The 25,879-nt window shown below is 41.9% G+C and overlaps 1 protein-coding gene across 1 annotated transcript in view; it reads left to right on the top strand.

Moving 5' to 3' along the window:
- The first annotated feature begins 4,739 nt into the window (after positions 1 to 4,739).
- The window catches only part of LOC128702763 (WAG22 antigen-like), a 131,024-nt gene continuing 109,884 nt past the window's right edge, over positions 4,740 to 25,879 (top strand). Inside the window, exons 1-2 of the mRNA XM_070101808.1 lie at positions 4,740 to 4,812; positions 9,026 to 9,758. Coding sequence (XP_069957909.1) covers positions 4,801 to 4,812; positions 9,026 to 9,758 — 745 coding nt within the window. The 5' untranslated portion in view covers positions 4,740 to 4,800. The remainder of the gene's footprint in view (positions 4,813 to 9,025; positions 9,759 to 25,879) is intronic.

Raw genomic sequence — 25,879 nt, 5'->3', positions numbered from 1 at the left:
TCAACTGTGTACAGTGGATGATGTCAGTGAAGCAAGGCTCCAGGAGCTAGAAAAACAGCTTAATGTAACAAAGTTGGGCAAACTTGGACATCAGTAACTGAGGCAACAATGGAACTTCCTAGGCAGAGAAAATCGTTTTGGCATCTCTTTTATTATCATGTAAATGTTAAAGAGCGATGAAAGACTCATTAAAAGTAGATCTAAACCAGATTCCTAACTTTTTCAGGCTACCGTCCCGTTGGCTCCCAGGTCACATACCTAGCGCCCCCCACACACATTCCAACACACCTCTTTCTTGGTATTAAGTTTACTGCAAATTTAAAACGACAACTAATCTAACACTATAAACAAGCGTATTTATTTCACAAATAAAAATTTACATTGTTGACCAATTTACGTAACGTGAAAGGGTAAATTTACATCTCATCTGTAAGTACATTGTGTTTACAATATTAATGAGATGGATGTGCTTCGTGCAGGAACATCAGCTTCTCAACATTAGGCTTGAAGACACTAAGAAGAAGCCTTAGATCCTCATGTTCAATAATTTTCAGTCTGTTTCTTTGCTTGGAAATACGGTAGGCGACTGCACTGATGCTTCGGTCTACTAATTATGTTGAGAAGCAATAAAGTACATTTTCACTTTGTTCCAAAGTGCAGGGTAGCAGTTAGAAAAGTGGTTTTTGTTTTGTAACCAAAAATCTTGAAATGACTTTTTGAATTTTGGCCTCAGCTCAGTGTCAGTTCGTAGTGAAATCAAAACCTTCTCCACTTTTCTTGTTTTCTCATTGTTGATATCTAGGAATGTATTGATCATCCAGTCTCGTATTTTAAGCAAGAGAAGAACTCGAAATCTGTCAAACATGTCTTTATGCAGCTTATTCAAGTAATCACGCTACACTTGAAGGTCATCGTTTGGTACATACGCTCTTCTCTAATTCAGAGAGGATTGGAACTGGAAGAACTCACGACGTTGCTTTTGAATAGCTGTAACCTGGACAGAAAAATAGAAATTCCTATTTGGCGATGATTAAATTAACCTCATTTCCTTGTAACTGCAAATTAACTTCGTTGAAGTTTGTAAATACTATTGAGAAATAATGTCATGCTTTATGTTTCTAAGTGAACCTCATAGAACAGAACTCAAGTCCTGGAAAAATTCATTCAACAACTGTTTTAAAAAGTGAATAGGAACGTCTCAGGAAGTTTCCCTTGGACAGCCATCTGACTTCTGTGTACAACAATAAACGCTAAAAATCTTTATCATTCTCACGACAGAGCCGTCGAAATAGTCAGGAATTGAGAGCATGTGTCTAGATTTCATTTACTGTTGTGATAACAATGCTTAATGATTTGTGAAATCAACCACCCAGGATTTTTGCAGCCTGATGTTGCTTGTGGATTACACAGTGCACCCTAAACACACCAGTACAATTTTTTTCAAGAAACTGACGAAGCCACGATATCCTGGCATCGATGGTGCCCCATCTGCTGTACAAGCAAGAATGTTAGTAAGCGAGATATCTTTCTCTATGAAAAAATTCTCAACGATACGAAATGCTGACTTCCTTTAGTATCTGTTTCTAGTTGTCTTGCAAATAACAGCTCTTAAACCAAACTTACATGTCTGACGAAACGAACATAGGAAGCAATAATCATTGCCTGGCAAAGTGGACTTATCTAATTGTAAGCCAAATTTTGTTGACTTAAGCATGTTGCATATTGCACAATGTGTCTTCAATGTTTTCAACCATTTCATCCATTCTTTGAACAGAGTTATCACAGAGAGGAATAACTTTAATAATTTGTTCAGACGAATTGTCTAAAGTTGTGCGTAGAACCTCCCTTCTGGAAAAATAAGCTCTACCCCAATTGTATGAGGCTTACCAGGTCTAGTATTCAGCAATGAGATATTGTATCATGCACGCAAACCATCATTGAAGTGTTGTGAAATGCTAGCATGCATTTTTCCAATGGTTTTCCGTTTCTGTAAGTTTCCTCAAAGTGAATGAAAATATGCTAAGTTATCGTTTGCTTTATCAGACTATATTTTCGTCAAGTATTCAAGAAGCCTGGAAAATTTCATGTCTTCATTTGAAAAAACTCTTTCACACAATTGGCCCATTGGTTGTTGTTGGTTATTTGGTGCTAATGTAAATTCATATATCAGATATGCCACACTATATTCTTTTTTGTCTGCTGGGCTGCGGCCATATTTTTTTTTTCTGGAACAAAAAATATATGTTCCTTATGAAAATCATGCCAATAGCAACAAATTGCAACAGAAAAAAAAGAAAATATATAGCAATGAACTTACCAGGAAAAGTCCATGACACATTAATACAAGTATGAATGGTAAATTAAAAATCAAATATTTAAGAACTACAAATCACAGCCTTAGCACAGCAATATTTCCACACCCTTTGGCTTCCCTCCACTTTAAAATATGCATTACAAGACAAAATATATGCAGTGTTTACAAACCTGGAACCTTGGTCCATGCAGACTGAAAATCCGATTATCACCAGTACCCACGACGTCTGCTGTCTTACCTGGCTGGTGTGTGGAGTGTGGTTCACCAAAACAAACGTTCGGACTTCCAACTCCGACTTCGGACATCACTATAAAAAAAACTATTCTTTCGCGTATAACTCATTGTTAATTTTATTCTTTGCAAAGCAGCTGTGTTAGTCAAGTGCTCGTGACTTAGATTTTGTCATATAGATTTTATAAAACAAACGCTCCTTTGGTTGTGATGGCACCTTGCCTCCCCCTACCGCCCCCTTTTTTTCTCAACGTCCCCTTGGATTTTTCCACCTCCCCACTGGGGCAGTACCATCCTCTTTGGGAATCACTGGTCTAAACATATGTGCTCCACCATGGAAATGATCAAATACAATCAATGCTCGCCTTTTATATTCCATGCGTGATATATATATGCACCACCAACAAAAGAAAAAGAAAAACTTTCATCATCATTCACTCCATCACTGTCTTGCAAGAGGCACACTTACACTACAGTCATAAAACTGCAGCACTAACACCCCTCCTTCAGAGTGCAGACACTGTACTTCCCATCTTCAGGACTCAAGTCCAGCTTGCTGGTTTCCCTGAATCCCTTCATAAATAATACCTTGCTCACACTCCAACACCACATGAAGTTCTAAAAACCATTTGTCTCCATTTGCTTCTATTTAACATGCTCATGCATGTTCCCTGGAAGTCCAAGCCTCTCTCACTCAAAACCCCCTTTACTCCCCTCCCTCAAACCTTTGCTAGGCCGACCCCAACCCCACCTTATATCCACTACAGATTAATACACTCTCAAAAACACACTATTTTGTTCCATCCTCTCTACTACATGTCCGAACAACCTTAAGAACTCATCCTCAGCCCTCTGGATAATAGTTTTGGTAATCCCACACCTCCTCCTAATTTTAAAACTAAGAATTGTCTGCATTATATACAAACCACACATAGCCCTCAAACACAACATCCCCACTGCCTCCAGCCTTCTCCTTGTTGCAACATTCACCACCCATGTGTCACACCCGTATAAGAGCGTTGGTATAACTATACTCTCATGCATTCCCCTCTTCGCTTCCATGGACAAAGTTCTCTGTCTCCACAGACTCCTCAGTGCGCCACTCACCTTTTTCTCTTCAGTTCTATGATTCACCTCATCTTTCATAGACCCATCAGCTGATACGTCTACTCCTATATATCTGAATACTTTCACCTCCTCCATACTCTCTCCCTCCAGTTTGGCACCCAATCTTTCGTTACCTAATAATTTTGTTACCTCATCACCTTACTCTTTTCTATATTCACTTTTAATTTTCTTCTTATACATACCCTACCAAGCTCATTCACCAACCTCAGCAATTTCTCTTCAGAATCTCCCAGAAGTACAGTGTCATCAGCAAAGAGCAACTGTGACAACTCCTACTTTGTGTTAGATTCTTTATCTTTTAACCTCATACCTCTTGTCAATACCTGAGAATTCATTTCTCTTAAACCCCATCTATAAACATTTTGAACAACCATGGTGACAACACACATCCTTATCTAAAGCCTACTTTTACTGGGAAATAATCTCCATCTCACCTTCATACTCCAACTCTTCACTTCTTTCAATAACCTGTCTCTTATTCTATACATCTGCAACATCTGCCACATTGCCCCCTGTCCACCCTGTCATAAGCCTCTTCCAAATCCATAAATACCACAAAAACCTCTGTACCCTTACATAAATAATGTTCTATATGTTTTACTGTAAACACTTGGTCTACACACCCCATACCTTTCCTAAAGCCTCCTTGTTCATCTGTTATCCTACTCTGTCTTACTCTTATTTATTTCAATAATAACTACCAGGTATACTCAACAGACTTATTCCCCTATAATTTTTGCACTCTCTTTAGTCCCCTTTGCCCTTATACAAATGAACTATCCACGCTCTCTGTCAATCCCTGGGTACCTGCCCCTCTTCCTTATTTTATTAAAGGTGATGTAACTGTTCTCTCTCATATATTTCTCATCTGTGCCAAAAATTCATTAGTAATATGTGCTGTAGATAGAAAGCAAACAATTTTTAGCCAAAAACACCAATCTATAAAAAAATAAAGGTTATATAAAAAATTAAACTCCTGGGCATTTACCTCCGAAGAGAAGAAAAACTTTGGACTGTTCCTGGAAACACTGTAATACCTAAGGAGTTGACTGGCGGGTGTAGTGAGCTATATATAAGGAGGCGCTACCTTCATCTTGACACAGTCGACCCAGAGATCCTCCACAACCATGAACGTCCTGGTCAGTTACACATTACATTATATTGCTTTATATATGTATCCTAGATTGTAATAACTTTACAAGTTAAAATGCTGAGATAACACTTTTCCCACTGACTTACAACTTAATAACCATCAAATATTGTCCGAAACATCGCACAGTTTCCTTCTCTGTATTGGGAGTTTGTGATTCTTTCACAGTCATTTATATATAATTTTCAAGTCTAAAAAGTTAACGTAATCACTAATATAATTGTGAATTAGTTTTTTAATAATATAAATTAACAATTCTTAGTACACATTACTGATTTATTACTGAATTTCTCATTTATGGTTTGAAGAGTTTAAAAAATTTTAAGGATTACTTTTTCATTTTTTTTAAGTAACTAAAGTAGACCGTTGTTTTATGTGAATCATATTCTTATATCAGAAATATTTAAATTCCGACTGACATTTTAATTCAGAATATTTTAATCCCAAAGAGTTTATATACAGTAAGATAATCTTGACTCATGTGTATAAGTTCTATATTATGATATTATTTTCTTATTGCTTAGAAACTTTGAATTAAAAGAGACTCATTAAAGTTGTTATTCACTTTATCACAAATATCAAAGATATTTTTATTTCTAAGTTAAGGCTTAAAGTTAATTCTTCTTCAACTAGAGAAAGATATTTTGTTTTATGGATTATTATTATTATTATAATCAAGGGGGAAGCGCTAAACCCGGAGGATTATACAGCGCCTGGGGGGGGGGGATGTGGAAGGCATTCAGGCTTAATTCGGGGAACTGGAGCACAGATCCAATTCCCTAAATCAATAGCCCCTCACCAACATCAAGGAACCTTCCTTGAGGGGTTTGTTTTATGGAACATCTTCACTACCTACCCGGAGTTACATCCCAAAAGTATTATTAAACTTAAATTCAGCAACTTCAATAAAATACAAAAAAAAATCATTAATATACATTTTCAGTTGATGAAAATGGTCTTGCTTTCAAAAAAGTATGTTTTATAATTTTTTTTCTGCAAAAATTTGCTTAAATTACCAAAAATAATATCACTGACAAAGTAAAATTAATTTATATTTTCATACGATTTTTTTTGGTTTTATTGACTCTAGCTGCAACGAGAATGCCATTGGCACCGACTAATATCTACCACACGATGCATTAAAGTTTTCCTAACTGGTAGGCCTAATGATCTTTGCGCTGTTGAAAAGCTTGAATGAAAATAACCAACCATCTGTCTTATCTAATAACTATACGCAGAAGATATATCTCCATGGAAGTATATATAAATTCTATGTAAATATTACAGTGACCCTGGCGTACTCGAGAAGATTTAAACCCAATTAACCAACCAACCATATTCATTTTTCATTATTTTGTACTCACCCAGATAAATTATTAATTCCTCTTTGGGATTATATACATGAAAAAAATGTATTGAAGGCAGCATATTCTTATAATTCTTTTTAATCAATTTTAAAATCGATCATTATTAGCTGTAGTTGCATGATTTTTTAGTCAAGTAAATTTTACAATATTAAACAGTGTGCAATGGAGTCAGAAAATATTTTTAACCATTGAAAATCAATGTATATTCTTTTCAATATATTTGGCTTAAAATACAAAAAACATATACAGTGGTCCCTCGATTATCGACGGTAATCCGTTCCTGGAAGCCGGTCGATTATCGAAATGGTCGATTTACGAATCAATTTTCCCAATAAGAAATAATGTAAATTCAATTAATCCGTTCCTGACACCCAGAAGTATTAAAACAAAAAAAATTTTTACATGAAATATTCATGTAGTACATAAACAATACAATGGGAAATGATGAATGAAACATTAACAGCATAACACTTACTTTTATTGGAGATTCTTCATTGTGTATGGGAGACTGGAGGAGGAGGAGAGAGTGGATTGTTTATAGTTTGGAAGGGGAATCCCCTTCCAGCAACACCTCAGGTACCATTTGCTTTTCTGGGGTTGCTTCTTTTCTCTGTTTCTTAATGCCACTAGGACCAGCTTGAGAGTCACTGGAGTCCTGTCTCGCAAAATAACTGTGCAGAGAGCTCTGTTTCTGGCGTCTCTTTAAAACTTCCCTAAAATGGGCCAAGACTCTGTCACTGTACAAGTTGCCGATATGGCTTGCAACATCCTTCTCTGGGTGATGTTTCTCCATAAATCTTTCCATCTTACCCCACATAGTAAAAATCTCTTAAATTTCTGAAGAAGGCACCTTCTTCCATCTCTCTTCCTCCTCCTCTGCAGCAAGATTCTGAGCTGCGATCTGTTGCTCTTCCTGCTGAAGCTCTTGCAGCTCCTCAGTGGTTAGCTCTTCGTTGTGGTCCTCCACCAACTCTTCCACATCCTCCAAACTCACATCCAACCCCATGGAACTCCCCAGTGCCACAATAGAGTTCAAAACTGACATAGGCTCATCAGGGTCAGCCCCAAACCCTTCCAAATCCCTCTTGTCGACACAATCTGGCCACAATTTTCTCCAAGCAGAGTTCAAAGTCCTGGTAGACACTCCCTCCCAAGCCTTACCTATAAGGCTTACACAATGGAAAATACTGAAATGTTCTTTCCAAAAATCTCGTAGGGTCAAGTGAGTGTCTGAGGTCACATTGAAGCACCTTTCAAACATTGCTTTGGTGTACAGTTTTTTAAAGTTTGCAATGACCTGCTGGCCCATGGGTTGGAGGAGAGGAGTGGTATTCGGGGGCAAGAACTTTACTGAGATGAACCCAAACTCCTTCAGAATTAGGTCATCCAAGTTTGGTGGATGAGCAGGTGCATTGTCCATTACTAGCAGGCACTTGAGATCCAATTTCTTCTCCAGGAGGTAATTCTTCACACTAGGGCCAAACACTTCGTTGAACCACTCTACAAAAATTTCCCTCGTGACCCATGCCTTATTATTAGATTTCCAAAACACACACAATTTACTCTTCATAACATTATTTTTCTTAAATGCTCTGGGATTTTCAGAATGGTGCACTAGTAACGGCTTCACTTTGAAATCCCCACTAGCATTAGCACAGAACATTAGCGTCAGCCTGTCTTTCATAGGCTTGTGTCCTGGCATTGACTTTTCCTCTTGTGTAATGAAGGTCCTCTTTGGCATTTTCTTCCAGAAGAGGCCTGTTTCGTCACAATTGAACACTTGTTCAGGTTTCAGTCCTTCAGCCTCTATGTACTCCTGGAATTCATGCACATATTTTTCAGCCGCCTTGTGGTCCGAACTGGCAGCCTCACCATGCCTTACCACACTGTGTATGCCAGTACGCTTCTTAAATCTCTCAAACCAGCCTTTGCTGGCCTTAAAATCACTCACTTCACCACTATTTGCAGGCAATTTATTTACCAAATCTTCATGCAACTGCCTACCCTTTTCACAAATAATCGAGGTCATAAGACTGTCTCCTGCTAATTGTTTCTCATTTATCCACACCAATAATAACTTCTCAACCTCTTCCAGTACTGGTGATCTCATTTTTGTCAGCATATTTACCCCCTTTGCAACAACAGCGTCCTTGATTTCCTTTCTCATGGCTATGATGGAAGATATGGTTGAATGATTTTTGTTATACATCCTCGTCAGTTCGCCCACACGTACGCCACTATCATATTGTTCAATGATGTTTTACTTAAATTCAATGGTATTTCTCACCTTCTTTACCAAAGGTTTGGCACTAGGAGCTTTCTTTGGAGCCATGGTAGCTTATTTAGCACTTAAATAACTTGCAAGCACTAAAATAAATGAAATATTATGAAATATTTCACTGGAGCACGTGAGAGGACCGCCGCTAACTGGTAAACAATGGCACACTGGCTGGGAAGGAAGGCTGAGGCGGGTCGAGGCCCGCTTACCTCGTGCATACGCGTCTGGGACGACGGGTCGAGACGGGTCGATAAACGAATTTCTGTCAATTTCCGAGTCAATATTTTGTCGAAAAAACCGGTTGATTTCCGAAATGGTCGACTTTCAGGCCAGTCGATTATTGAGGGACCACTGTACACTGCTTTCATAAATAATCTTTCATACAAAATACCAATTAGAATGAGCTTTTGTAATTTATTACTACACTGTGGAAAATTTAGCAGGAATCATAAGCATCATGAATTTATAAGTAACTTTACCCATACAACATGTATAGTTATAATAATTCTCTGTACAATGATAATTCAGTTATAATGTAAACTGTGTTCATCCTTCAGGTGATTGTTGGCGTCCTGGCCGCATTCTGCATTGCGGTCATAAACGCTGCTCCTGCCCCAGATGCCGAGCCTGGCCACTTTGGAGGCTTCAGTGGAGGTTTTGGAGGCTTCAGAGGAGGATATGGTGGCTTCGGGTACCGTGGGAAGAGGAGTGCTGAAGCTGACCCAGAGGCCGACGCTGATCCTGAAGCTGATCCCGGTCGCTTTGGTCATGGTGGATTTGGAAGTTTCGGAGAAGGCTTCGGAGGCTTCGGTGGAGGATATGGTGGATACCGTGGAAAGAGGAGCGCTGATGCTGAGCCTGAAGCAGATCCCGGTCGCTTTGGCCATGGAGGATTTGGAAGTTTTGGAGGAGGCTTTGGAGGCTTTGGTGGAGGATATGATGGATACCGAGGAAAGAGGAGCGCTGATGCTGAGCCTGAAGCAGATCCCGGTCGCTTTGGTCATGGAGGATTTGGAAGTTTCGGAGGAGGCTTCGGAGGCTTCGGTGGAGGATATGGTGGATACCGAGGAAAGAGGAACGCTGAAGCTGATGCTGAGCCTGAAGCTGATCCCGGTCACTTTGGTCATGGAAGCTTTGGTGGTTTTGGAGGAAATTTTGGAGGCTTTTGGGGAGGATATGGCGGATACCGAGGAAAGAGGAACGCTGAAGCTGATCCCGGTCACTTTGGTCATGGTAGCTTTGGTGGTTTTGGAGGAGGTAGTTTTGGAGGCTTCCGACGCCCATACCACGGTTAAAAGTCTGCTCCCTCACTCGCCGTCTTCCCTGACTATGACTATTGCTGTTTATATGTAATTTTATAATTTTAATAAATATATAGCAAATATGAAGTCTTATGTTTCGCTCTAATTTAACAATGGAAAGTTGATAAGGAAAAACCTGAACAGTCCCTTCATAGAGTGATAATGAATTTGATGGTGAAACAGGTGCTTTGAAAACCAGGAAAAAACCTGAGTCAGTCATCAACCTCTCATGTCACCTGTGTACAGTGGATGATGTCAATTAAACTAGACTCCAGGAGCTAGAAAAACAGCTTAAAGTAAAAAAGTTAGGCAAACTTGGCCAACAGTAACTGAGGCAACAATGGAACTTCCTAGCCAAAGAAAATCGTTTTGGCATCTCGTTTATTATCGAGAAAATGTTAAAGAGCGATAAAGTAGATCTAAACCAGTTCCCTAACTTTTTCAGGCTGCCGTCCCTTTGCCTCCCAGGCCACATGCTCAGCGTCCCCTACACACATTCTTTCTTGGCATTAAGTTTAATGCAAATTCAAAACGGCAGCTAGTCTAACACTATAAACAAGCGCATTTTTTTCACAATTAAAAATTTACATAGTAAACCAATTTATTTAATGTGAAAGGGTAAATTTACATTTAATCTGTAAATACATTGCGTTTGCAATTTTAATGAGATGGATTTGCTTGGTGCAGTAACATTAGCTTCCCAACATTAGACTTGAACAAACTAATAAGAAGAAGCTTTAGATCCTCTCGTTCAATAATTTTCAGTCTGTTTCTTTGCTTGGAAACAAGCTTGGCGACTGCAGTGTTGCTTCGCTCTATTAAATATTTTGAGAAGGCAATAAAGTACATCTTGACTTTGTTCCAAAGTGCAGGGTAGCAGTCAGGAATGATTTTTTGAACTTGGGCCTAGGCTTAGTGTCAGTTTGGAGTGAAATCAGTTCTTCCTCCACCATTCCTGTTTCCTCATTGCTGATATCTAGGAATGGATTGATCACCCAGTCTGGTATTTTAAGCTAAAAAAGGAACCCGAAATCTGTCAAACATGTCTTTAAGCAGCTTATTCAGGTGTTTACAATACACTTGGAGGTCATCGTTTGGCACATATGCTCTTCTCCAATTAAGAGAGGCTCGGAAAATGGAAGAGCTCACGACGAGCTATGTTACGTTTGAATAACTATAACCTAGACAGAAAAGTGGAAAGTATGTATTTGGCTTTAATTAAATTAACCTCATTTCCTTGTAACTTCAAATTAACTTCGTTGAACTTTGTGGATACTACTGACAAATAATATCTTCTATATTTTTTTCATCTCACAGAACAGAATTGGAGTCTTGGAAAAATTCATTCAACGACTGTTTTAAAATATGAATAGGAACGTCTCAGGAAGTTTCCCTTGGACAACCATCTAACTTCTGTGTACAACAACAAACGTATACACAACAGATCTGCCGAAACGGTCGGGAATTGATTGCGTGTGCCTTGATTTTATTTACTGTGGGGACAACAATTCTTATTGATTTATGAATTCAACCAAACAGGGTTTTTTGCAACCAGATTTTGCTTGTGGATTACACAGTGCACCGTGAACACACCAGTACAGTTGTTTTCAACAAACTGATGAAGCCACGATGACAACCTGTCATGGATGGTACCCCATCTGCTGCACAAGCAAGAATGTTAGTAAGCGGGATGTCTTTCTCTTTGAAAACAAATCTCAACACGAAATACTGACTCCCCTTTTGTATGTTTCTAGTTGTCTTGTAAATAACAGCTCTTGAACAAAACTTTCATCTCTGACAAAACGAACATAGGAAGCAAAGCTTCATTGCCTTGCAGAGTGGACTTATCTAATTGTAAGCCAAATTCTGTTGACTTAAGCATATTGCACAATGTGTTATCAATGTTTTCATCCATTTCATCCACTCTTCTTTGAACAGCTGTCACTGAGAGGAGTAACTTTAATAATTTGTTAAGATGAAGTGTGTAAAGCTGTGCGCAGAACCTCACTGCTGGCAGAATAAACTCTTTCCCAATTGTATGAGGCATACCAGGTCTAGAAGTCAGCAATGAGATATTGTATGACGCACACAAACCATCAATGGATTGTTGTGAAGCGCTAGCAAACATTTTCAATGGTTTTCCGTGTCTGTAAGTTTTCTCGAAGTTTTTTTTTATTATATTTAAAACATTACAATACATCAAAATAAATAAATAAAATTCCACATAAACTGACCTACAACAGGTATGATAACCATCTGTTGCCTAAAAACACACCACACGCACAACTGCATGTAGGAACTACACCCATCCCCCTTTTACTCCACCCATACACCTGCTCTAACCCTGACATGTTTTACAAAGGAGCATGAAAAACAACCGTCATATATGATTACATATTAACAGTCCAGTTAGCATGCCATCCACGGTCGGGCAATATACGGTAACAGACCGCTTTCACAAGCCTCAACCACCATTCTTGGTTTAGGTATGTATCATGAAAATCAATACAATACAAAAAGCATGAAAATATATGAATCACACATAACTGATTCTCAGCAGGTATGAAAACCTTTTGTAATTTAAACTCACACCTGCACAAACGGACGGGAAAACTCTCCCCCCCCCCTCCGGTTGTTTCCCACCCATCCACCTACTCACATCTTAACATGATTAACAATGAAAGATGAAAGCAGCATATCAGAAAAATGATACAGACATGTAAATACAGCAGACCATGTAACAACATCCACTAATGGGAAATATTCGGTCCTCAGGCCACTCGGGCAGACGCTACCACCGACACACAATCACAATACATGCCACTTACGCACTCATTGCAATCCCGGACAGCCCCCCTTCCCCAAGACTGCAGCAGACAAACACTTCTTACACTCTACCCCACCGTTTCACAATGCCAGTAAGTCCCCTACAGTGAGGGCTCTATAACCCTCCGAAAATGCCGCCCCCTAGTATTTCCCGTAAATGTCCCTATTGCAACACAACATTTAGAACGTCGCTGCTAAAACACGCCGCCTCACCTCCCAACCCCCCCCCCCCACCGCATTCCCCACAAAATATATACAAAATCCACTATTACATAAGCAAGTCAAGACTAAGCACTCACAGCACCGACACCCTCCCTCCCCCACCCTCGCCACCACCCTACTCATCCATTCCATAAGGCCCCCCAAACCCTCGCAAAAATATACCACATGGTATGCTGGCTCCCTCCCCACATAACCAACACCTCCTCCCTCCACAACCCATCTATCCCTAAGTACTGCTCCCATCGGCAAAATACCATGCAGGAAATGATACATGACCTTGCGAGCCCTGGGATGTAACCGCAATTTGCTGAAAAGGCACCATATGTCCCCCCATGCATACATAGGGAAAATCCCCTCCACCGGCACCACTACCATACTTAGAATCATTCTACACAAAACCCCTGCTCTGAATTTCCCAGGCTCCTGAGCCAATGCCAATGCACATAACATTGTCTCACACTCCCGCAACTTTGTTCCCCCGTACAAGCCCTGCTACTGGTCGTGCACCCTGCCCATCTGCCCCACTTGAAAACCTCCTACACGCAACACTTCCCACTGAATAAACACACATTTAATGCACTGACGCAGGTCCAGTAAACCCAACCCGCCTTGGCACACCAGCATCACTACCCCTCTCTATGCAACCAATCACACCCCGAACCTCACAAGAATCTGAACACCCACCTGAGAACACGCGTAATTGCTGTCCTTGTCAATGGAAACACTGCCGCTACATACCAGACCTTGTTAAATAGTAGGAAACTGACCATGATAGCTCGTTGTATAAGGGTCAGATGGTAAGGACACAACACCCCCAATCGTTGCTCCACCCGTTCCACTATCTGTACCGAGTTGGCCTCCCTTGCTGCCTCCAGGTCATCCCCATAGACGCCGCCACACCACGGCACATCCCCACACCACTCTTCCCATCCATTCCCTATCCCATGATCATTGATTTCTCTAAGTTTCCTTCCATGCCCGTAGCACCCCCCAACATGCATACAACCTCCTCTAACTCCCCCAACCATGACTGCCGTCCCCCCCCCGCATATACGATCCCCAACCAACCTGTAAAAGGGGTCCTGTACACATGCAAACAAGAGTTACGACATCGGACACCCCTGCCGAAGACCCCGTTCTATGATGACCGCTGCATCCACACACCCATTAATCTGCACCTACACCCACAACCTCATGTACAACATTTCAACCCACCCCCACGATTTCCTCCCCAACACCCTGTCAGAGGAGAATGCTCCTCAAATCCCCCCTTTCCACTCTATCATATGCCCCCTTCCAATCCAACACTAACAACCCCACCTCTTCCCCCTTTCCAGTTTTTCTATGAACCCCTTAAGGATCCTGTGCCCCATTACCATCGACCTGACTGGCAACCCAAATTGACTCTCCAACACCACCCTCCCCATGACATATTTGAGGCAGTTTCCCAAGACCTTCGCAAACAGCTTGTAATCAGTGCACAACAACGAAATGGCTTGGTAATCCCAAATGGTACTCTGATGCTTCCCCTTTGGCACCAGCACCACCACTGCTATGGCCTGCATCTCACCCAATGTACCCCTCTCATCAAATTCATCAACTGAAAGAGAAATCCCCACAGCAGCTCCCAATGCTGCATGTAAAATTCACATGGTAGACCATCAATACCGGGTGCCTTTCCCCTGCTCATCTCCATAAGTGCCTTCCAGATGTCCTCCTCTTCAATGGCCTCTCCTAGTGCCTCTCTATCACTCCTCCCCAGATTGCGCGCCACGCACCCACACACTCCTTCTAAATCCGTCCTCTCCACCCCACAACTTTTCCAATACTCCTTGTACCATCTATCTACATATGCACTCAGACTTTCTGTTGTCCCCAAAACTTGACCCACTTGATATGCCCCCACCAAAGAGTGGACTTCCAAGTATGGAACAGTAGTGGCCTGCTGCTTCAGCTGCTGGCTGTGATGCATGCATGCAGAAGACTGATTCCTCAATAAAACCTCCTCCACACCTGCCTGCACCAGTACTGCTTCAAAACACTCCTCCTACAACTCACGTATCCTCCACTTCAACATGTTAATTTCCTCTACTGGATAAGTCCCCACCACCACCCCTTGCCCATAACAATCCCTTAACCTCTCCTCTAAGTAATTTGTTAGACCATACTGCAATTGATTAATGTGCTTACCTTCTTGCACATAAAACTGACGGATCCATACCTTTGCCACACCGTCTCACCAACCCACCACATCCTCCACCCCCTCCCCTCCTCCTGAAGTTGCTCCCACAAGGCTGCAAAACCCCCCAACCCCTCCTCATCCAAAAGAACCCTCGTGTTCAGTTTCCAATATCCCCAATGCCTTCTTGCCATCGTCGCCCACCCCATCTCTGCCATAACCATATGATGACCTGAATATGTCGCTTCAACAGTATGGAGAGACTCAACAAGTACCCGCTGCGATAGATACAGTCTGTCTTAAAGCGCTGCATATCCTTGCCTCACGAAAATATGCTCCACATCCCACAATCCTCCCCCAAACACATCCCATAATTGAATATCCCGAATAAGGTTCCCTAATGCAGTGGAAAAGTAACCCACTCCCCTGGGCACCACATCAGCCCGCCAGATGATACAATTCCAATCCCCACCCACAATCACCACAGATGACAGCGTGCATAGGAAATACATGAGTTCCTCACGCACAAATGCTGTCTTCACCCACACATCACTTTCAGTCACTTTCAGCCGGCACATACACACATACAAATGACACATGCTCACCCATCCCCCCACCTATCCACATGCATGATCCGCCCCTCACCCACTCCTTCACTCCTATGCAAAACACACCACCCTCCCAGATCAAGATCCCCACACCCCCTTTCAAACAATCGTACGGTAGTACAAATGCCTGATATCCATCCACTACCAACATGCGGCCAACCTTAAATTTATGTTCTTGTACAAAGACCATGTCCACTTTATATTTGTACAAAAACCTCCAAAACACACACATCACACCATCACACAGTCCATTGACATTAACAATCACACACCTGAGGCCGACTTAATGGTTCCATCCCCGCCACCCCACGACGCTCTTCCCAGTCCCACCATTACCTGAGGCACCACCTTTGCCATGCTCATCACTCACTGCCCCAACCCCTCTAACAACCTGCTTATGCTGCTTGCCATGGGTGCCATGGTGAACCCCGTCAACCCATGCCTTCTACCTGGGCCATTGCGCCAGCATCAGGACATCATTCGAATCTGATGCCACCACTCTCTTCCATGTGGCGACCTCCTCCTCCTCCATGTCAGTGTCCTGGGAGACCACACAATGGACCTCCACCTCCATCATCCGGTAGTCCACCTAATGTGCTGATGTTGCATTTATGCAGTCAGTCCCAGGCCCCACATGATCCTCCTTTCGCTCACCCACCACGTCCTCTACCTCATCACCAGCCACCTGCTCGGTGGGCCCCAACTCCTCTGCAGGCTGGTACATGGATTGCAGCACTATTGCCAGCTCCACCTTGATAATCATCACATCTGCGTGCACCTGCACCTCCCCACTCACCGTTTATGAAGTCACTGGGCCATCGGATTCTTGGAGCTCCGTGCCTTCCCCTGACTCAACGTGTGTAGCCTCCACCTTCTCACTCCACAGACTACCATGCCCTCCACTGTGCTGTCATTCCCCACCAGTCACCTCATACTCGGCCATGTGGCCATAGGCCCCACACAGGCAACAAGTATGCTGGTGCCCAGCATACAAGACCATGACCTGTGTTTTGAACTCCTCAGGGCACACATACGAGGATATGGGGTGATACAAAGTCATTTTGAGGGTAAAAGCTCCCTCTGGGAGACCAGCAAAGGCACCAGCCACTCATTTTCCTTGTTGGGCCATATGGACAGCCCCATGCTTGTCAAAGAAGCTGTGGATGTCAGCTTCGTCCGCCCACGTTGTGCAGTTTAACCCACGTATAATGACGCGATATGTCAATCATCCTCACCCTCACTGCTGGTGTGACATCAACACTGACATCTTGAAAACATAAGAACATAAGAACATAAGAAAGGAGGAACACTGCAGGAGGCCTGCTGGCCCATACTAGGCAGGTCCTTTACAATTCATCCCACTAACAAAACATTTACCCAACCCAATTTTCAATGCTACCCAAGAAATAAGCTCTGATGTGAAAGTCCCACTCAAATCCAACCCTTCCCACTCATGTACTTATCCAACCTAGATTTGAAACTACCCAAAGTCCTAGCCTCAATAACCCAACTAGGTAGACTGTTCCACTCATCAACTACCCTATTTCCAAACCAATACTTTCCTATGTCCTTTCTAAATCTAAACTTATCTAATTTAAATCCATTACTGCGGGTTCTCTCTTGGAGAGACATCCTCAAGACCTTATTAATATCCCCTTTATTAATACCTATCTTCCACTTATACACTTCGATCAGGTCTCCCCTCATTCTTCGTCTAACAAGTGAATGTAACTTAAGAGTCTTCAATCTTTCTTCATAAGGAAGATTTCTGATGCTATGTATTAATTTAGTCATCCTACGCTGAATGTTTTCTAACGAATTTATGTCCGTTTTGTAATACGGAGACCAGAACTGAGCTGCATAATCAAGGTGAGGCCTTACTAATGATGTATAAAGCTGCAGTATGACCTCTGGACTTCTGTTGCTTACACTTCTTGATATAAATCCCAGTAATCTATTTGCCTTATTACGTACGCTTAGGCATTGCTGTCTTGGTTTAAGGTTGCTGCTCACCATAACCCCCAAGTCCTTTTCGCAATCTGTATGGCTAAGTTCTACATCATTTAATTTATAAGTACTAGGGTTATGGGCACTCCCAAGCTTCAGAACCTTGCACTTATCTACATTGAACTGCATCTGCCACTTTTCTGACCAAGAATAGAGTTTGTTTAAATCCTCCTGAAGTTCCCTAACATCTACGTTTGAATCAATTATCCTACCTATCTTTGTGTCATCGGCGAATTTGCTCATATCACTAGTAATTCCCTCATCAAGATCATTGATATATATTATAAACAACAACGGGCCCAAGACTGATCCCTGTGGAACGCCACTTGTTACAGATCCCCACTCGGATTTAACCCCATTTATGGACACTCTCTGCTTCCTGTCAGTGAGCCATGACTCGATCCACGAGAGCACTTTTCCCCCAATGCCATGAGCTGCCACTTTCTTTAACAGTCTATGGTGCAGAACTCTATCAAAAGCCTTACTAAAATCTAAGTAAATAATATCAAATTCTTTATTGTGGTCAACAGCCTCAAAAGCTTTACTGAAGAAAGTTAATAAATTAGTTAGACAAGACCGGCCTCTTGTGAATCCATGCTGAGTATCATTAATCAAGCTATGCTTATCGAGATGGCTTCTTATAATCTCAGCTATAATTGACTCTAGTAATTTGCCTACAATTGAGGTCAGGCTTATTGGGCGGTAATTTGACGGTAACGACTTGTCCCCTGTTTTAAAAATAGGAGTTACATTAGCCATCTTCCACATATCAGACACTACACCTGTTTGAAGAGATAAATTAAAAATATTAGTTAATGGTTCACAGAGTTCCATTTTGCATTCCTTAAGAACCCTTGAAAAAACCTCATCAGGACCCGGCGACTTATTTTGCTTCAGTCTGTCTATCTGCCTCACAACCATCTCACTAGTGACTGTGATGTTACATAATTTATCTTCTTCTAGCCCACTGTAAAAATTAATTACTGGAATATTGTTAGTGTCTTGCTGTGTAAAAACTGAGAGAAAATAATTATTTAAAATCAAGCACATTTCATTCTCATTGTCAGTAAGGTGCCCATAGTTATTTTTAAGGGGACCTATCTTATCTCTAACTTTTGTTCTATAGACCTGGAAAAAACTTTTTGGGTTAGTTTTAGAATCCCTAGCAACTTTAATTTCATAGTCCCTTTTAGCTTTTCTTATCCCCTTTTTAATGTCCCTCTTAATGTCAATATACTGATTCATAAGATGACCCTCACCTCTTTTGATACGCCTATAAATTCCTTTCTTATGCCCTAGTAGATATTTGAGCCTATTATTCATCCATTTTGGGTCATTTCTATTTGATCTAATTTCTTTATATGGGATAAACGCTCTTTGAGCAGCATGTATAGTGTTCAGAAAACTGTCATATTGATAGCTCACTTCGTTACCCCAGTCAACAGATGATAAGTGTTCTCTAAGCCCATCGTAATCTGCTAAGCGAAAATCTGGGACTGTTACTGAGTTATCGCTACTATCGTACTTCCATTCAATGCTAAATGTAATTGATTTGTGGTCGCTAGCACCCAGTTCCTCTGAAATTTCTAAATTATTAACAAGGGATTCATTGTTTGCCATAACTAAGTCAAGCAGGTTATTTCCCCTTGTAGGTTCTGTCACAAACTGCTTCAAAAAACAATCCTGAAATACTTCTAAGAAGTCGTACGATTCTAAATTCCCAGTCAAGAAATTCCAATCAACATGACTAAAGTTAAAGTCTCCTAGAATTACTACATTATCGTGCCTTGTGGCCTTAACAATTTCCTCCCATAGTAGTTTCCCTTGGTCCCTATCTAAGTTAGGGGGACGGTATATCACTCCTAAAATCAGTTTTTCATGCCCCTCTGAAAATTCTATCCAAACAGACTCTGTATGTGTTACTTCAGACTTAATACCCGTTTTTATGCAACAGTTCAAGCGATCTCGGACATACAATGCCACCCCACCCCCCCTCCCAATACTTCTATCTTCTTGGAACAATTTAAAACCCTGAATATGACATTCCGCAGGCATGTCCCGACTTTTTGAATTAAACCACGTCTCAGTTAAGGCAAATACATCAATGTTACCTACACTAGCAACTAATCTCAACTCGTCCATCTTATTCCTAGCACTACGGCAATTAGCATAATAAACATTGAAAGACTCTCCTTTCTCTTTACCCTTCCTGCTCATTTCTATTTTTCTACTAAACCTATTACCGTCCTTATCACCCAAGGTCCCTGGCTTTTCAATATCTATCTCGTTCTTATTATTACTAGTTCCCCTAGAACTCGTAATATTACTACACTGGGACTTCACTGTTTTCCTGCCAAAACCCATACCACTAACTATTCCTAGTTTAAAGTCCTAACTGCTCCCTCCACTGCAGTTGCCAGTGCTCCCACCCCACACCTAGATAAGTGAACCCCATCCCTAGCATACATGTCATTTCTGCCATAGAAGAGGTCCCAGTTGTCAATGAATGTTACCGCATTTTCCTTACAGTATTTGTCCAGCCAGCAATTGACACCAATTGCCCTGGACAACCATTCACTTCCAACTCCCCTCCTTGGCAAAATACCACATATGAGAGGGTTCCCACCCTTACTTCTAATTATTTCTATTGCTGACCTATACCTGCTAATCAGGTCCTCACTCCTACGTCTGCCAACATCGTTGCCTCCAGCACTGAGACAGATAATAGGATTGCTCCCATTACCTCTCATGATGTCATCCAGACGGTTAACAATATCCTCCATCCCAGCCCCAGGAAAGCAAACTCTCTGTCTCCTACTCCTGTCCTTCAAGCAGAACGCCCTATCCATATACCTAACTTGGCTATCCCCAACAACAACAATATTCTTACCTTCCTTAATGTCTTTCGTCGTGTCGTTCCCAGTAGTCAACTCACATTCGTCGGGTAGCACTGAGAATGTATTGGATGTTTCCACAACAGTTTCCACGGCAGTCTCTTTCTTCTTCATCGTTTCTACCTTTCCATTCGTCTTCTTGATCGTCAACTTCTTTCCTTGCTGTCCAGCCACTGACCAGTTTCCCTTCTTGACCTGAGGACTCAAAACAGGAGGACTACTACGAATCTTCTTGTTCTCCTCGGTCAATCGCCGAATTTCCAAATTTGCCAACCTCAATTCTTCCTTAAGCTGTTGGTAAAGTTGCTCGATGGAGGGCATCTTGCTTCAGTTCTAGAGAGCGCGCAAACAGGTCTTCACAGAGCCAAGTACACGTCAACACTGCGCAAATGCCAACTCAATCAGGAGCTACTGCGCAGCACGTCCGCACGGCCCAATAGCGATGCGAACACTAATGACTCATACACAGTAGCAGAGAGCAATTTCACAAACATCCTGTAAGCTCCATTTAAGGTCACTCCATACAATTTCTCGTCCACTGCACCCTATGCATCAGATGCATATGATAGCAGGGAGTAACACCGAAGCCGAAGTAGGCGTTACCACCCAATGGAGGAGCTCTATTCCAACCGTGTTAACATGTCACCTCACACTGAGCACCATGTTGTTATGAGGTAGCTCACTTGGATGAACAGTAGAAGGGTGCTAGGCACAACCACTCTCCCCACCAGTTAAGCAGCAAATGTTTCCTCGAAGTGACTGAAAATATGTTGAGTTTTCGTCTGCTTTATCAAAGTATATTTTCTTCAAATGTTTAAGAAGCCTGGACGATTTCATGGCTTCATCTGAAAAGATTTTCACATAATTCGGACACTGGTTGCTGTTGAATATTTGGTGCTGATGCAAATTCTTAAATTAGATATTCCATACTATACTGCCTACACTTCTTTTTTGTCTGTTGGGCATGAACAAAAAATATATGTTCCTTGTAAAAATCATGCCAATTGCAACAAAATGCAGCAGAAAAAAACATAAAATGTATAGCAATGCATTTACTAGGAAAAGTACATGACACATTAATACAAGTGTGAATGGTAGATTAAAAATCAAATATTTAAGAACTATAAATCACAGCCTTAGCACAGCAACACTTCCATTCCCTTTGGCGTCCCTCCATCAATACCACTCAATAATATCTATATCTATACTGAAGATATTTACAGTGCGTACAAACCTGGAACCTTGGTCCATACAGGCTGAAAATCCGATCATCACCAGTACCCTCGATGGCTGCTATCTTATCTGGCTGGTGTGTGGAGTGTGGTGCATCCAAAGAAATGTTCGGACTTCCAACTCCGCCTGCGGACCACACTATAAAATTATACTATTCTTATGCGTATAACTCATTGTTAATTTTATTCTTTGTAAAGTCAAGTGTTCGTGACTTAGATTTTATCATATAGATTTTGTAAAATAAACGCTCCCCTGGTTCTGATGCGACCCTGCCTCTCCCTACCGCCCCCTTTTTTCTCAACGTCCTCTTGGATAAACCAGACCGATGCAATAGTCTGGTGTTTTGAGACTCTTTGACCGCGGGTTCAAACCCCACCCGTGGTATGGTTTGTTTGCAATCGTGTCATTACGATTTCGTGAGTCATGTTGACGGCTTTCAGGGGACTTGAGCTAGAGTTCGTCATGGCCATGCTAGCGGGAGATTCGTCCCTAAAAACTTGCATTTGTGGTCACAGTGGTGCCTATGCTAACCTTCCTATGGTTTAGAAATATACCTAGTTGGATAAATCTTATTGAAGCTAGCTGGCCGAGTGGCTAACGCGACGGTCTGGAGTTTTAAGACTCTCTGACTGCGGGTTCAAACCCCACCCGTGGTATGGTTTGTTTGCAATCGTGTCAGTACGATTTCATGAGTCCTCTTGGATCTTTCCACCTCCTCCAATGGGGCAGTACCATCCTTTTTGGGAATCACTAGTCTAAACATATATGCTCTACCGTGAAAATTATCAGATGGAATCTATACTCGCCTGTCATATTCCATGAGTGATATATATGCATCGCCAACAAAAAAAAGAAAAAGAAAAACTTTCATCATCATTCACTCCATAACTATCTTGCTAGAGGCAACTTACACTATAGTCATAAAACTGCAACATTAACACCCCTCCTTCACTCAAAGTCACTCTATTTTCTTCCATCCTTTCTACATGTCCGATCCAAGTCAATAACCCCTCCTCAGCCCTCTGGATAATAGTTTTGGTAATCCCGCACCTCCTCTAATTTCCAAATTACTAATTCTCTGCATCATATTCACACCATACATTGCCCTCAAACATGATATCTCCACTGCCTCCAGCTTTCTCCTTGTTGCAACATTCATCATCCATGTTTCACACCCATAAAAGAGCATTGGTATAACTATACTCTAATACTTTCTCCTCTTTGTTTCCAAGGACAAAGTTCTCTGTCTCCACAGACTTCTCAGTGCACCACTCGCCTTTTTCCCCTCGTCACTTCTTTCATAGATCCATCTGCTGACACGTCCTCTCCTAAATATCTGAATACATTCACCTCCTCTATACTCTCTCCCTCGAATCTGATATCCAATCTTACGTAAACTAATATTTTTGTTATCCTCATCACCATACTCTTTCCTATATTCACTTTTAATTTCCTTCTTATACATACCCTACCAAACTCATCCACCAACCTCAGCCATTTCTCTTCAGAATGTCCCAAAAGCACAGAGTCATCACCAAAGAGCAACTGTGACAACTCCCACTTTGTGTTAGACTCTTTATCTTTTAACCCCATACCTCTTGTCAACATCCGAGCATTCACTTCTCTTACAACCCCATCTATAAATATAATGAACAACCATAGTGACATGAAATATCCTTGTCTAAGGCCTACTTTTACTGGGAAATAATCTCTCTCTCACCTACATACTGTAACCTGAGCCTCACTATCCTCGTAAGAGCTTACGGAGGAAAGATTCTTATTCCACTTCCCCATGGAAGTGGAATAAGAATCAACCTTGCAGTAGGTGCGAAGAGCACCTACTGCAAGGTTGAGGGACTGATTACCTCATCTTCTGTACATAGTTCTACTGTCTTCAAGTTATGTCCTGGAATTTGTGTTGATAAAGCCACTGGATGGCGAAACGTCTACAATAAAGATACCCAGATGTTGCACATGTGTCTTAATTTCGTCTAGGTTTTAATTTCCTGGAGGTCAACACTAGACACTGGAACAAAAACTGGCTGCTCTGGGATCCTCGCTTTCCTGGTTGTTGCCCAACTCTTCCTGGAATCCGAGTGGTCATCTTCCCCACGTGCCGATGGTCGTCCAACCTCTTTTGGCGAGAGGGCATTCTTATTGTCATGATATTCAAGAGAACCAAATTTTTCCGAGTGTGTGCCATCAAATGGGCCTTTCCTAACACTGATACACACACACACACACACACACACACGCACACACACACACACACACACACACGCACACACACACACACACACACACACGCACACACACACACACACACACACACCAGGAGCTCGGACTCAACCCCTGCAACCTCAACTAGGTGAGTACACACACACACACACACACACACACACACACAATCACAACATATAAAATACTGAAAGGAATTGACAAGGTGAATAGGGACAAAATGTTTCAGAGATGTGACACAGCAACAAGGGGTCACAAATGGAAGCTGAAAATTCAGATGAGTCACAGAGATGCAAGGAAGTACTTCTTCAGTTATAGAGTTGTTAGGAAGTGAAACAGTCTGGAGTGATGTAGCGGAGGCAGGATCCATATATAGCTTTAAGAAGAGGTACGATAGCTTTAAGAAGAGGTACGATAAAGCTCATGGAGCATGGAGAGAGTGGACCTAGTAGCGACAAGCGAAGAGGTGAGGCCAGGAGCTATGACTCTATCCCTGCAACCACAATTAGGTGAGTACACACACACACACACACACACACACACACACACACACACACACACACACACACTCACACACACATACATACACACACACACACATACACACACACACAAACACACACACACACACACACCAACACACACTAACACCAACACACACACACACACCAACACACACTAACACTCACACACACACACACACACACACACACACACACATATATATATATATATATATATATATATATATATATATATATATATATATATATATATATATATATATATATATATATATATATATATATATATATATATATATATATATATATATATATATATATATATATATATAGGGAGGTACCACCTCCGGAACTGTCCTGGGGGCCCTCATCCTCAGGGAAAAAAATAAGCTTGCTTCAGGGAAAACTGAAGGTTCTTCCCCGAGCTGTTTGAATATTGTCTTCTACCACCCCATCCTCCCCCCTTTATTCTATATTCTATGTAGACTTTATTTAAAAACAAAATACATTGATAAAAATACAGTAGAGAGTTGAACAACATAGGTAACATCTCAGAGCTACATCTCGAATACTTCGTCCAGCTCCTCGGCGGTGGGCCGCGCACCCAGAATGCTGCTGGCATTTCCCCTCTGGATCGCAACACTGAGTTTCCGAAAAAGGAAGCTGGCCGCCCTGTGATCCTTGGTTTCTGTGATGAGTTTATCACCCAGCTCTTTGAGGAACTTTAGAGCACACTTGCTCCAGGCTCCAAGGGTCTCCGACCCACTGGGATGAAGTCATAACAAGGGGAGCAGGCCATCATATATGCGGATCTTCTAGTTCTCCCTGCAGATGGCGGCTCCACCTCTTCAACTTCAGAGTATGACAAGTAGGTGTCCGCCAATGTGGCGGACAATCTGGTTACCATCCTTCAAGGGTAGCATAGTGGCTCTATCAGGAAGCTTTTGACTTCCGTCAGACTTGGAGTTCCCGTTGAGCTGTACAATGGGCTGTGGCGAGGCTTCTCTTTATGATGTCGCTGACCTCCTCATGTCTAGCATACTTTCCTTCTGATGTGTGACTCACGAGACCATGAAGTCCGAATTGATCAGCCGTCGCCCTGCCGCAAATACACCTTTGTTCGGTGAGGATGGAGACGGCTAGGCGAATGGCCTGTATCGTGTGTCCAGAGAGGAATTGCGACCAGCTAGAAGGAAATCTTCTGAATGTGGGCCTTCACCGCTAGGAGACTAGCTTTGTTCTTTCCTGAAGCTTTGATGAGCATTGTGTTGGCGATTTTTTTCATGAACGGCTTGTCCTAATGTGACTGTTTGTGCTCTCTGGGAGGAGCTAGTCTACTGGAGGAGTCTGAAAGGGTGTCCCACCGCACGGCTGATTCA

Source organism: Cherax quadricarinatus, chromosome 79 (assembly GCF_038502225.1).
Source record: "Cherax quadricarinatus isolate ZL_2023a chromosome 79, ASM3850222v1, whole genome shotgun sequence".
Classification (NCBI taxonomy): domain Eukaryota; kingdom Metazoa; phylum Arthropoda; class Malacostraca; order Decapoda; family Parastacidae; genus Cherax; species Cherax quadricarinatus.
The sequence above is the reverse complement of the archived record's forward strand: the minus strand, read 5'-3'. Positions and strand labels throughout refer to the sequence as shown.